General features: G+C 35.9%; 1 protein-coding gene across 4 annotated transcripts in view; it reads left to right on the forward strand.

Annotated features, from left to right (window-relative positions):
• Nucleotides 1-13604, forward strand: part of TFEC (transcription factor EC) — a 135951-nt gene that overhangs the window by 116804 nt on the left and 5543 nt on the right. For 3 of the 4 annotated variants that reach the window (XM_082043530.1, XM_082043532.1, XM_082043533.1), the window contains 4 exons: nt 1423-1537; nt 2402-2458; nt 6588-6663; nt 13104-13251. In XM_082043530.1, the coding sequence (XP_081899656.1) occupies nt 1423-1537; nt 2402-2458; nt 6588-6663; nt 13104-13251 (396 nt within the window). The remainder of the gene's footprint in view (nt 1-1422; nt 1538-2401; nt 2459-6587; nt 6664-13103; nt 13252-13604) is intronic. The other variant, XM_082043531.1, reaches the window with a different exon arrangement.

Below are 13604 nucleotides of genomic sequence, written 5' to 3' on the forward strand. Positions count from 1 at the left end.
CGTATTTAAAATTTCAGATTTAAAATAAAAATATAACAAGAACTGCCATAGAAAAACTTCACACTGAACAAGTCATTGGGAAAGTATCTCCACTCAAAATAACTTGTGGTGAAGCTCACAGGCTCTACAAGAAGAGAAATGATCAGAGCCTAAAAAAGTTGGCTCCAAGCAGACCGGTGGTTGGAGTTTCGATGATCTGTGTAAAAAAGCCCAGGGTGTTTCAGGATCTCTGGATGTACGACAGATCTGTAACAACATGTTTTCTTACCTATGCTAAAACAGTTTTCTTAAATAACTCCTAATTTCCTTTCATGCTTTGATGTCTGAAGTCAGCAGTTTTATCTACAATTTTCACTTTTTTCACCCCCTTTTCTGAGTCCTTGTGTCTTGGCCACAAAAGAAAAAAAGAAATATAAGCATAAGCTTTATATGCATGATAAAATGAAAAAAATATGTTGCCCTCATTGCCTCAGAAGGCAATAAGAATACAAAACTTTTTTGTGAACCTGGACTTGGACTCTTTTTATACAGTTGTTTTCACACAAATATATAGAAATGTATAAGATAATGATCAATGCTGAAAAATTGGTTGTATGGTCATAGAAACTGAGCAAAACCTAAACTATTCTTTACTATATTTCTATATATTTTACTGTTATTACAGAATTTTAAAATTATTGAAGTAAAATTAATATTTGGGTAATCATCTAGAATCCATAGAAACATACTTTAGCCTTACTTCTCTTTAAATTCATTCTATGGGTTAATTAAAATAACATTATATTGCATTTTGGAAGGTAATAAGTATAATAGTATACATGATCATGTATGTTATGCTTGTTAAAACCATTAGGTTATCTGGTCTATCATGACAATGGCACAGTTACTTTCCTTAAAGCATATTTGATGTTCTGTCCACTCTAATTTTAACTATTGCATCTAACTGGGTCACTGAATCTTTTTACTGCTAAACCAGGCTCAGTATGAAATACTGATTCAGAATTTAGAGATGTGGTTAAAAAATCACTGGGGAGTAAGTCAAAACCAGCAAGGTTATTTTAATTTCAGCTGAATTTGTGTTTGAAGTGCAGTTGTGATAATCCTGTTATTGGAAAATACTGTACAGTAGTCACTAAAAAACAGACACTGGGAGACATATCCTGCCATCACTCTGCATCTGAAACCTGCACAAATGACACTTAGAAAGCTACTTGTGGAACAGTGCCCCTTCACTTTTAATTTTACTTAATCCTACATAATGGCAAACTTTCCCTTTAGACACACATACACAACTCCTTCTAAAGAACATCAGACTCATATCAAAATAAGTTTGATCTTGTTTTTTTTTTTTTTTTAATATTTTAAGTCTTTAACTTATTTTCTTTTCTTTTATTTTTCTTCTTCTTCTTTCCTCTCCTCAAGCTATCTAGCAGCATTTTGGATATATATAACAGTGACCAGGGAATGGCACCAGCTAATATGGGTCTCACAAATGCTTCTTGCCCAGCTAATCTACCAGTAAAAAGGGAACTCACAGGTAAAATAACTCTGAGATTTTAGTATTTTAGAATTTCAGAAGTGATGGTGTTTCTCTTAATAGCTGAATAGATCTTGCCCATGAAATTGATGTCCATTTTTTTTTTTCCATTTGTAGTTCTATTTAAGTAAAAGAACAAAGACCAAGGAGAAATGTTTTCTTTCTGTTCTTCTCTTTAGCAATTCAGACACCATGTTTGCCCCCTGCTTTTTATGAACATCATGCTTTTTATAAACCTAATTATTTTAGGAAACATTGTGGATTCTTCCACATGTTGGCTCCTAAGCAATGGCACAAATAAATTATCATCCATTAAATTTGTTCCAGGATAGAACAAACAGTTCTTTTAAAACCTTACAATAAGGCTATTCAAGGTAAATCTATATTAGTGGATTAGAAACTTTAAAAGTTACATTCAATTAATCGAAAGAATGCTAACAACCATGTACAGTTTATTAGTGTTACTCAGAGGAAACAGTGAGTTTGTTCAATATCTTACAAATCTGATTAACTCTTGCATTATGGGATATACAAATCCATATTCGCATTAGTGTATTGTAAGTTTTATCCTGATGTATTATAAAATACAGCAAGTTGGAGAAAAACATCCCTCCATAGTATTTCTATATTCTTAATTAAAAAATGTGCAATAAAAAGACCCTTAAGCAACCCGCCAGTCTTGCTCAATAATATAGTACTCATAGAATATAGATTTGCTTCTGATCTTGTTTAATAATAAAAAGAGTAATGAAGTAAAAAAGACTAGAAGGCTGCTTTTTGTGACAAGAGGCTATTTTGAAAAGGTTGAAGATGTACTGGAATTGCAACTTAAGGGCTGTTTTAATAAATGTTACTTTCTGTCAGAAGCAGATACACGAGCAATGGCAAAGGAGAGACAGAAAAAAGATAACCACAATCTCAGTAAGTATATATTTATCTTTCATCTCATTAAATTGAATGTATGGGGAATGCAGAAATATACATTAGCTACCATATCTCTGCTCTTGTTCTAGATCAGCGTCTTACCAGGGTAATCAAATTGAACTTGGTCTGCAAACACAGCCAACCACACAACTTTCTTCCCTGAAATTTATTTCTGTCTTTGACTTTTGTATTTCAAAATACTTTGCATATTGTAATGAATTTCCATATAATCTCCTGCTACAATTCTTCGGTTGTACATGTATCCTGCACACTTCATGTTGTGTCTGAGTATTACAGTACAAAACAGACAAGAAAGGAGGCAGGTGATGAAAAAAAAACACAAAACCAAACCAAACCAAACCAAACCCCCAAAACAATACAGAAACAAACAAACAAACAAAAACCAAAAGAAAAACAAAACACACCACAATGCATATATAGAGTCTTCACAACTTACTTACTAAAGCACCCAAGTGAGAGGCCGTATCCCTCTATGGGCGGTGGTAAGGAAAAAAAATTGCAGAGAATATCAGCCAACTTTTAAACATTAGTTGAGCACTTAAAGTTGTGGAAATTGTACCTCACAAAAGGAGATCAAGGCAGGACCTGACAAGATTCATGGTGGTCTGACTCTGCTCTGATGCATATGCCCCCTAACCTCTGTAGGCTGGGATACTCTTCTGTTTCCTTCATGGAGAACAGTTCAGCCATGTACAGAGGTTAGGCATTTCAGTTCTAGAGGAACAGTCTTCTGCAGGGAGAGTTTACAGGGGAATCACAGAATGTTAGGGATTGGAAGTGACCTCAAAAGATCATCTAGTCCAATCCCCCTGACAGAGCAGGAACACTTAGATGAGGCTACACAGGAATGTATCTAGGCAGGTTTTGAATGTCTCCAGAGGAGACTCCACAACCCCCCTGGGCAGCCTGTTCCAGTGTTCTGATACCCTCACTGAGAAGAAGTTTCTTCTCAAATTTTAGTGGAACCTCTTGTGTTCCAGTTTGAACCCATTACCCCTCGTCCTACTGTTGGGTGTCACCGAGAAGAGCCTGGCTCCATCCTCGTGACACTCACCCTTAATATATTTCTAAGCATTGATAAGGTCACCCCTCAGTCTCCTCCAAAACTAGGAAAGGTGGTGGGTAAGAGTTGTCTGGAACTGCTTGGGCAAAGACAGACACAAGCTTACAATTAGGGATGCCAGGTGTTCCTGTTGCCTCCATTGTTTATTTTGGCTCTGAGATCATCCTTCCTGAACACAGAAGATATATCTGAGAACTGTCTGTCACCACTGGCAGCTGAACTAAAGGCTGTGTGCCAAGATGGTAGCATGCAGACATACAACATCTCTCCTGGTTTGGCTCCAAGTGTATGCTTTAGAGCTCAAAGACTCTCTGGAGATAGCTCTACTATCTGATGGCTTGGACATATTTATGCACTACGTATAAAGGCTTTGTTAGTGTGATCTACTTTCCTGTGAGTACCAGTATTTTTAGAGATGGTCTGAAAAGTCAGTTTTTGGAACTTTATCAGAATTATACAAAAATTTATGTTTCAAGTTATGTTTCAAGTCCACATGTTATAGAAATGTTCTTATACACTCTCATACCAAGGAAGAACTAGAACAAAGTTCCTTTTGAAAAGTTACATCCTCAATGAAAGCATAAGAAGGCATTTAAATTTAAGAAATGTAATCCTTTCTTCATATAACAGCAAGCATTTAAACCATTACTACATCTATTTTGTTGTGGTGGTTTTGTTTGTTTGTTTACCAAACAAAGAACTAAGGGTGCAATGTTTGTTTGTTATGTGGTCATCCTGTCCATGTAGTTTGAAAAATTTTCTGGTTTGGCTTTGGTACAATTTGCTGCTTGAATATTATTGATAACTCAGGATAGTACTGGAACTGCAGCAGACATAAGTCAGTAAGGTCCTAATGAAACATGTTTCCAAGCTTCAAAGTTGCCCCTCCACTTAATTCACTAGTATGACCACTGGAAGTTTCTTTTCAGGAAAAACTGCAAAAATAGAAAGAAAAAAATTCTGTATGTGTTGACTTGTAACAATTTTTTTCTTTGCCTTGTTTTATAGTTAATGTTCAGTTGACTACTTTTTGATTAGTATCTTGCAGAGTTTTTTCACACTGTAAATATTAGTTAAACTACAGTATTATGCCAGGGCTGCATAGTTAATACACATTCTTTAACTTTGCCATTATTTTGCCAACATAACTGAAATCTAGCTTTTAAATTTTTCAGTTGCTATGTGCTTTTGTATACTGTGTTCTCCTGTGAGATCTAGCACATTCATGCTGATGGGATGTAAGGGGTCACTTAATGGTACATTCAGGGGAATTATAAATGTCTCCTGAATATGTGAATCATTACTACAAAATCTGAGATGCTTTAATCTGTTGAGAGAAGTTCCTGTTTCTAGAGAAAGTAAGACAAGATAATACATCCCACCAAGGCAGAGCATTTCATTAGGGTAAATAATAACATCTAAGGAGTTTCCTGAGCTGGAATTATCCAGGGTGGAAATACCTGACTGCTGCACAAACCCAAGGGCTTCACACAGACAGGAAAAGAGCTTTATGTATTGGAAGAAGTAAAGAACTAGAATTGATCTATATGGTGGGGCTGAGACTGAAAGTGATATGCTCATATGTCTGTGAGAAGGTTGAAGTCAGCCTAGGAAGACTCACTAGGCCTCCTTTGACTGCAAACTTCTAATTTAGCTCTACCGGGATTTTGTACTTATATTCAGTATTAAGACATCAAACTTCAAGTGCACATCTCCATACATGGATGAGGGAAGCATGTATCCATCCTCCCCATGTTCTAGGCTCATCAGGTTTGGTCTAACAGAGTACAGTGGCATTAGCATATTGAGCCCAAGGTAAGGTCTTCCAAGAAGCAAGGGATAAGAGAAATAGCTCAATGCAACACTAGGGATGGACCAAAGCTGCATCCTGTCCATTCAGTGAGGTTTGGACTGAGTCAAAGTACAACATGGAGAGGAGTGGACAAAAGTGTGACTTCATGCCAGTAGAATATCACTGCTGGTCCCTGACAGCTAGCAGTACCACAACAGGACTACATTCGCACCAATTCTACTTTCTATGTCACAATTATCTACAAAATTCCACCAAAGCTATGAGATGTCCTTTGGGCCTAACCTCTAGAAAATGTGAGGTTTCTGCATGTAAAAGTAGCTGAAGAAAAACTAGTAAGGAAGTAGAGGATAATTGTCTTTAAATTAGTGAAATGAGAGGCAGAAAGGTAACAGACCCTTTGTGGAGGGAAGGTTCACACACTCAAATCTGGATACCAGTACATTGCCGATAAACTAAACTGAGAGAATAAAGAAGACAAACTAATTTTAGAGGCTTACCTTCTCTTTTTTCCATTTTAACTAAACTACAAGTAATCCAAGATACCATATATAGTTTGTCTTAGAAGGAGCATAAATTTAAACAGTTTAAACTGTATTTTTCTTCATTTTCTGTGTGAGCAAAAAGTTATTGTAAACACACTTGTACTGTCAGTCACCAAAGGAAACAGATGTGCAGGAGTTTAAGTGTTTCTGAGTTACAATCTTTCTTCACTTCAGTGAAGGGATATGGTTGCAGTTATTTATTCTCTATGGTTTGCAATGTTGATATCTGTAGATAAGGGATAGTGAAGTTGTTAACTGTGCGCTGTAGCGGGAATTCTGCCAAATTGTGAAATGCTGGATGAGTTGTCTTGCATCCCTATTGAAGCAAAACTCCACTAAGCTGAAAATGCCACTATGTGGGAGCAAGATGGAGAAAAGATACACAAACATAAGAAAAGAAGAAGTGTTACCTCATGTTTAGACAATATGTGACTATTTCATTCTGTAAGAGTCTAGTTGTAAATGGGGAAGAAACATACAGGTAGGGTAAGACACAGCAAAGGTACAAATCATGGACTTTCTCCTAAGAGTAAGTCAGAGACAGGTAAGGTATCACATTGGGACTTTTATTTAAGGAAGAAATTTTCTGCATATTAACGGACTGGTTTTTAACGATTTAAAATGTTTTATGTTGAATTTCTTCAAGAATATTTCACCATAAAAATAGTGATTGTGTCTTTTTAACAGTTGAGAGAAGAAGAAGGTATAATATTAATTACCGAATCAAGGAGCTTGGCACACTCATCCCCAAGTCTAATGATCCGTGAGTTCAACAGTCTTTCCTATAATAATGTTTATCGTTTAAATACAGGGGAAAAAAAAAAAAAGATGCATGTAATGGTTATAGGATTGATGGGATACAAAATCTTCTATGCCGGGTCACTGGCTCAGATCAGGCTGTTAAAGTAAAAAACCTTCACCAGATTTTTGCTGTCTATTGGGAAAACTTATGTGAAAGGTTAATAAAATGAAAGCAATTCCAGGATGAGAGACTGCCACATCAGGGGAAAAACAAAACAAAACAAACAATAAAGAAAAAAAAGAAAAGAAGAAGATAAGCCAAACAACAGAAAGTCCATCTGTCTGTCCCTGGCAGCAATAGTGTGGTGTCTCTGGAGGAGTGATGCTTTCAGCCCTCGCCACGGGCCCTCTAGTGGGATAAAACAAAATTCATGTTGTCACTGCCCTTTGACTAAGGAAAAAAAAAAAATCAGCTTAAGAGTCTGTAGATTGAACATTTTTCAAAAGTTCTCCACTCAGTGCGGGGAAAACAACAGTCCTAAAATTCCAGGATAAAAATAATAATTGCTATAATTGCTATAATAATAACAATTTATACTAATGCATATGCTTATAGTAACACAAAATGCATATTGCTTAAACTATATCTGCATTCCCTTAAAACTTGTATTTGTCATCAATACAAAAAAAGCCACCTCGGTAGGAAAGCCTATTGCAGGATTAGCAATAATAATACAGTGTCATACTTAATGCTGAACTTTAGCCTTAGATTTCTCATGTCACTCAGGGAAGCCTTAAGACCATGCACTAGCATGATTGTGACTTGCATAAAATTGATTATAGCAGATTTTGTCTTTATCATTTGCATGTCAATACAGATTTGCATGATACTTCAAATGAAAACATCAATTGGTATTTCAGCCTCTTCTTTTTTCCTTTGGACTATGAAAGTTTTGAATTATATTAAGGATTTCTATAACAATATACAGTTGTGTGAGACTTACATAAGTACAAGGTTGGCATAACAAGCCACTTGGAGTGAAATCACCAGAGAGAAAGTTAACATACCACACCCATTTCAGAGAATTCATGAACTTGACTCCGTCTACAGCATCCATGTAAGGTTAGATAAATGAGAATGTTCTTGCTATTAATATAGAATTAGGTATTACAGCCGAGTTAAAATAAGAAGTGCTTTCAGTACCTAAATAAAGTTTTGGCCACATGTGAACCATTGCAGACACAGACTGGTAGAAGAGTTTTAATTTTGCTGGTGCATCTTTCAGTATTCAAGACCATTTGGGCAAATAATTGAAAGATTTCTGAGAAAAACAGTGGATGGCACTGTTGATTTGCAGCTATAAAGCAATAGTGGAAGCAAGTTATACTGCAACTAGAAATGGGCATGATGTACAAATTCCAGTTGCAATTTTTGATGGCCTACAGAGATGTTTCAGTTACATGTTTTGGTCTGGTTTCAGGTGTAGTTTATGAACTTACTTAAAACATTAACATCCAGGGTAATCACTTGAGGCCTTCTTAAAATGCATGGTTTGGACCTGCAGTTTTGCTCCAGTAAGTGGATGATGGATTTTACCCAGAGATTTTGGTATTGTTGCCTGATGAGAAAGTTTCAGGTGTAGATCCTGAAGACATCACCTTTTGTCGTTTTAGTCTGCAAATCCATGACTGAGTTCAACAGTGTGACTGCCCAGAAGTGGCTTTTGTTTACAAAAGCATGAGGTGAATTTAAATGTTTGACGTTCTGAGGATTGCTGGTAACCAGCACTCCTATTGAAAATAGGCCTTTTTAAAAGCTTTCAAGTTTATGTTAAAAAAGAGGCATCCAAATGTGCAGGATGCTTTTGAAAAATTAAGTTATAAGACAGTTTTGCTGTAGCTTGGTGCCAGGTTAAATTAATCCAAAGAAGTATAAACCTTGTTTTTTTAATATATATTTGTAGATGGAAATACATCAATTTGATGATATTGTTTTGTTGTTTGAGCAGATCAAAATTATTATTTCTTCTTGGTATGGTCCTGTGTTGCCAAATCATAACTCAGTGTCCTTAGCCTCTGTTTCAGTTCTTGCTTTTTCCTTCATAACACCTTACTGTGCCCCCAATCTGCCCTTTTCTCTTTGAAAGAAAGAGATGTCTCATCTCTTACAATACTTTATCTGTAACGTTTTATGACATATAGCATTTTCACCTCATATATTGATTTTAGAAGATTCTTCTTATAGTGGGAACTTAGCTGTAAAAAGAGAAACATTACTGATGCTTGAACTAATGACAGTGAAGAAAATCAACCTCTGCATTGAAGAGCAAATACCACTATAACTAAGCCATTGTGGTTAGCATGCCTGTCCCACATGGCTCGCTTCAAGAAGATTACATTCAGACTTGGGAACAGAAAAGGATGGTTTTGATGCTATTTGGAATCCTTTTATGATTTATATTTCTTAGAAGTGGTATGTGGGGTTTTTATTTCACTTTTGTTTTGTTAGTTACATAGTGAACTTGTTTGGCTCCTGCAGAGCTTCCTCAGGGACTTTCTTTTGACTGACTTAAACCCCTATTCTTTTCACTTTTTTTTTTTTTTTTTAATTTAATGATGAAAAGGGTGGATTACATTGCTTAAGTGAATGGGTGTTTTAAGTTCACTTCATCAGCATTAGAAAATGGAGATAAGTTGCAAAGAACTTTGACTCCTTTGTTTAATTTTCAATGCTTAGATATCTAAGTGGTAGATGATTCAGAAATGCAAAACAGCTATACAGAATAATTCTAAAATAGAATTAAAAAAGGGCCCAAAATACCCAATCATATTTTGCTGAAAAGCTCATAACCTGCTTCTTAAAATATGCATACCTTTCAATTCATGGTTCCTTTGGGTTCAGCCTTTCAATATCCAGGTTTAGGTGGACTTGATGTTGAGATAGAGTCTGCAAATGCCAAGGCAAGAACTGTTTTATGGTAGGTGGACGAGAATTGCCAGAAATACTAAGAAAAAAGAAGACGTTCCTTCAAAAAATCTAGTCATTTAACATGGATGTTAGGAGAAGCACTGAGGATTTGGGCAGAAGCAGTGGGTTGATCTCTCTCACTCCCTCTCTGCATCTGCCTCTGCCTGACCTTCTGTCTGTTGCCTGTGGACGGACCCACTAATGGCCAGCACAGCCACATTTCTTATAAAGGAAAAGCTTGTGTACACTCATGCTATTATGAAATGGAAACTTGCTGCCCCTCTCAGGAGAATACACTTTGTAATTGGGCAGGTCATCAAAACAAGTACAAAGTCCTTCAAAGTATTTCTTTGAACAAGCATAGTTTAAAGATAATTTCTCAGAAACAAGGAAAGAATTGGTCTGCAAACATAGTTTCAACTTCACAAACGCATTTGTTATTAGTAACTGCTCTGTGGATGTCAAACTGTGTGACTATTATTCTCTCCCAAACTCTGTTTTTGTTACTCAGTTTTAATTTTAGATGATCAGATGCTCTTATCCTTCCTACAGGAGTTCAACTTGTGGAAGCTAGTGAATCTCCTTTGACTTCAATAAAGTTACCTTAATGGAAATGAGCTGAAGATCAATCTCATGGCTATTTTCTCCTAAATGAGAAACTCTCCTAGGTGAGAGTTACATGTTTTGGTCTGGGCATTTGAGATTTTTGGAGAGATTTAGCTTTACTTTAGCTCTACTTTAGGTAAAGTGAAGAGGAGCTAGGGCTCAGAGACTAATAAAACACATCACTTATATCTCACGCAGAAGCTGACCAGATCCATTTCTCTGTCAGTTTGAATCCAGACATTATCCCTCTAGTGAAGATTTATTTCTACCCATGAGAAAAAATATCATTACAATATATATAAAACTTCAAACTTTCAAAGCAACGTGAACTCAAAGTAAGCAATATCACAAAGGTTGTCAATCACATGTAACATGAATGAATTTAATCAGAAAAAGATTACAAATACAGGCGTGAATATACAGATTATTGTGTCAATCAGAAAAAATAGCCAAAAATAATTTTGTCTGAATTTGATTTTGAATTCATAACATTTTATAACTGATATGAAATTGTTTGTGAAATCACCATGAAATATTTACCAAATATGTGATATATGCATATTTTTCTCCTGCTGTTACATGTCTTAATTATTTCCGATTTGCTAGCTATGGATTAATTTCTAATTTCATAGTGTTACATTTTTATGTTCAGACCATCAGTCCAAAACAGGCACCTCACTACCTTTTAAACTCCACTACAAATCAGGCATTAATAGAGACCTCCCAGTATTTTACCTAACTTTCTGAAGAGGTCTGAATAAAACAAGATTATGGTGTGGTGATGGCAGTCAAAGATTTGTCCAGAAAATAAGCATCATGTGTACTAAAAAATTCCTTAACCCTTACAGATTGAGCATAGGTATCCCACAGACAAAGAGAAAGTCTTCTGCTAGAAGGGAGTCCATGGAATTCTGCAGGAAAATATTCTGTCCTCCCACCTGAGCAAGAAGTACAGGGAGAGGAAGGAAAAAGCAGAGAGACTGCCAAGAGATGATTCAACTGTCATGAGGGAAACAGATTCTACTGTTGTCTCCCACTCTCGCCTTTAGTTTTTTTTTACCAAGGAATGTCTAAATGAGAATACATGCCCACTTCAGCAAGCAGCCTCTGATATTTTTGCTTTGCAGACAGCATGGTCTGAGACAATAATTATTTTCCCTCTGACCTCCTCACCTTCTAATCCTGAAATCTGTGCATTCCTGGCACACATCACTGAAACAAGGGGAGGTCTCAGTGTGATGGAGCCCCATGGTTTGTGTGCTGCCCAGAGAGGACAGAGATTTCAAGCCCTCTCTGACCAAAATGCTGGTTGGCCCAAATCACTAGCAAATGATCTAAATTCTAGGATATGGTTAAACACCGTGATGCTTTTTCACAAATAATTTTGCCTGTTCTTCTGAGTATCTTTAAAGCTATCAGCTCATAAGGTTTTATCCCTAGTACAGTGCAACAGGAAAGGCAGGTGCTCGGGGTCCCTAAATCCTGTACCTGCCTGGCTTTAGCCCTAAACGTTCTGTAGAAAGATAACCACTTTTGTGGAAGTCTCTAAGGGTGCTTAGTCTTGGGCATAAGACTACAAGGTTCCTTTAAGCACTTGCCCTGAGAAGCTGAATGTGAACCATAGGCACTTCTGCAATAAATCCACTCCAGATCACACTCTTACTCACCATAGGTGAGCATGTGGGTAGGAGTAAATCTCATTGACTAAAGTAACCAAGGAATAATGGAAAGTGATGATTGACTGGAGTATAATTTGCATTTCTTTTTGACTCTGTAAATGCCAACATATATGTATTTGGAACAGGTACTAAACAAATACAGCACTAAGGTGGTTACTTGTCATTCACAGCCTCAGATTCTTAGCAGTTTAAATAGCTTTTTCCTTCTTTCTTTCCTTGCTTTATAGGACCAGAACCTCTATCAATCTTCTGTTCTGTCTAAGCCATCTTGCAGTGAAGTGAATAGTTTAGATAAACCTTTCTGTCTGCATATTCAATGCAGAGGGCCCATCCTGTATCATAAACCACTGAACATTATTAGAAATTATACATTTTCAACAAATGTCGTTGTTATTTCAGGGGCTCTAAGACCTTATATAAAGGAATACATGGAAAGCTGAGAAATGGGTGCATCAAAGTCCTCGAACAGATAAATTTGAACAAGTGTATTGCTCTTGCTAAGACTGCTTGCAAGCTGGAAGTTAAACAATTATTTCCTTAATGATGGGCAGTTTTAACCTTATTTTTTTGTAAGGTTTTTATTTTGAGATGTGTTCTGCATGTAGCTGTGGATTTTAACCTGGTTTATATTGTTTCAAGACTTTTGAATGGGATTTTTGTCATTCCATAACCATTATGGTTACCAAAGTGTGATTTGTCTGGTCTGTCATCAATGAGGAGCAGCATTCAGCACAGACTATTTTTTTCTCAACAAGTGTAAAAGCAACCTCATTAGTAAGTCAGGTAAAAGGAGTAGTATATTCAAAATGATCTTTAAAAATTTAAGCTTAAGTCCTCAGTAATGTATATTTCCTAGTTCATTAATGCAGAAATACTGCACATAGATTTTAATCTTAGAGTTAATAATAAAAGCAATTTTCACTAAAAATATAAAAACTGTAATGGTAGAATCATGATATTGCATTTAGCTCTCCCACAAAAAGTCACTTTATTACTTTCTTTTGACACTTATTTTCATTCTGGGATTAATTTTACTATATAAGGGCTTCTTAACTATTCTATTAAAATTTCCATTCAGAAGCAATAATATCTAAGAGTGAATAATAGTCATGTAAATCATTATTTCATATTAATGTAAAAGATTTTGTAAGTTCTTATGAATTCTGCTGACATGCACAATTGTGAAAAGGTTATCTCTACATTCTGCAGTGATATGCGCTGGAACAAAGGAACTATTTTAAAAGCATCAGTGGAGTACATCAAGTGGCTACAAAAAGAACAACAGAGAGCTAGAGAATTAGAACACAGACAGAAGAAATTAGAGCATGCTAACAGAAGACTTCTACTTCGAATTCAGGTTTGTATAAGAGCATCGCTATGAACTACAAAGCTTTCTCAGTACTTATCCCTCATCAAATTTTATTAATCTATATAATTTTTCCCCAAATGGCATTTGTTAAAGATGAATTGGCTTTCCCTAGTTATTGCTGTGTGTATTGGGGAGGGGGTACTTTTTAGATTTCTAGGAAATTCCTTTGCTAATTAGACTTTGCATAAAGGAATACATGGAAATTTAATAAAGTATTTGTACAAATAGCTTCCTTATGTATGTATTAGAGCCAGAAAAAGACAAAAAAAGGAAGGAAAAATTATATCTCTGCAGCCAAAATCAATACTAGACACAAAATTCCCTTCAGTATTTTTGTCTTT

The sequence above is a fragment of the Streptopelia decaocto genome, assembly GCF_964273445.1.
Source record: "Streptopelia decaocto genome assembly, chromosome: 1".
NCBI lineage: Eukaryota > Metazoa > Chordata > Aves > Columbiformes > Columbidae > Streptopelia > Streptopelia decaocto.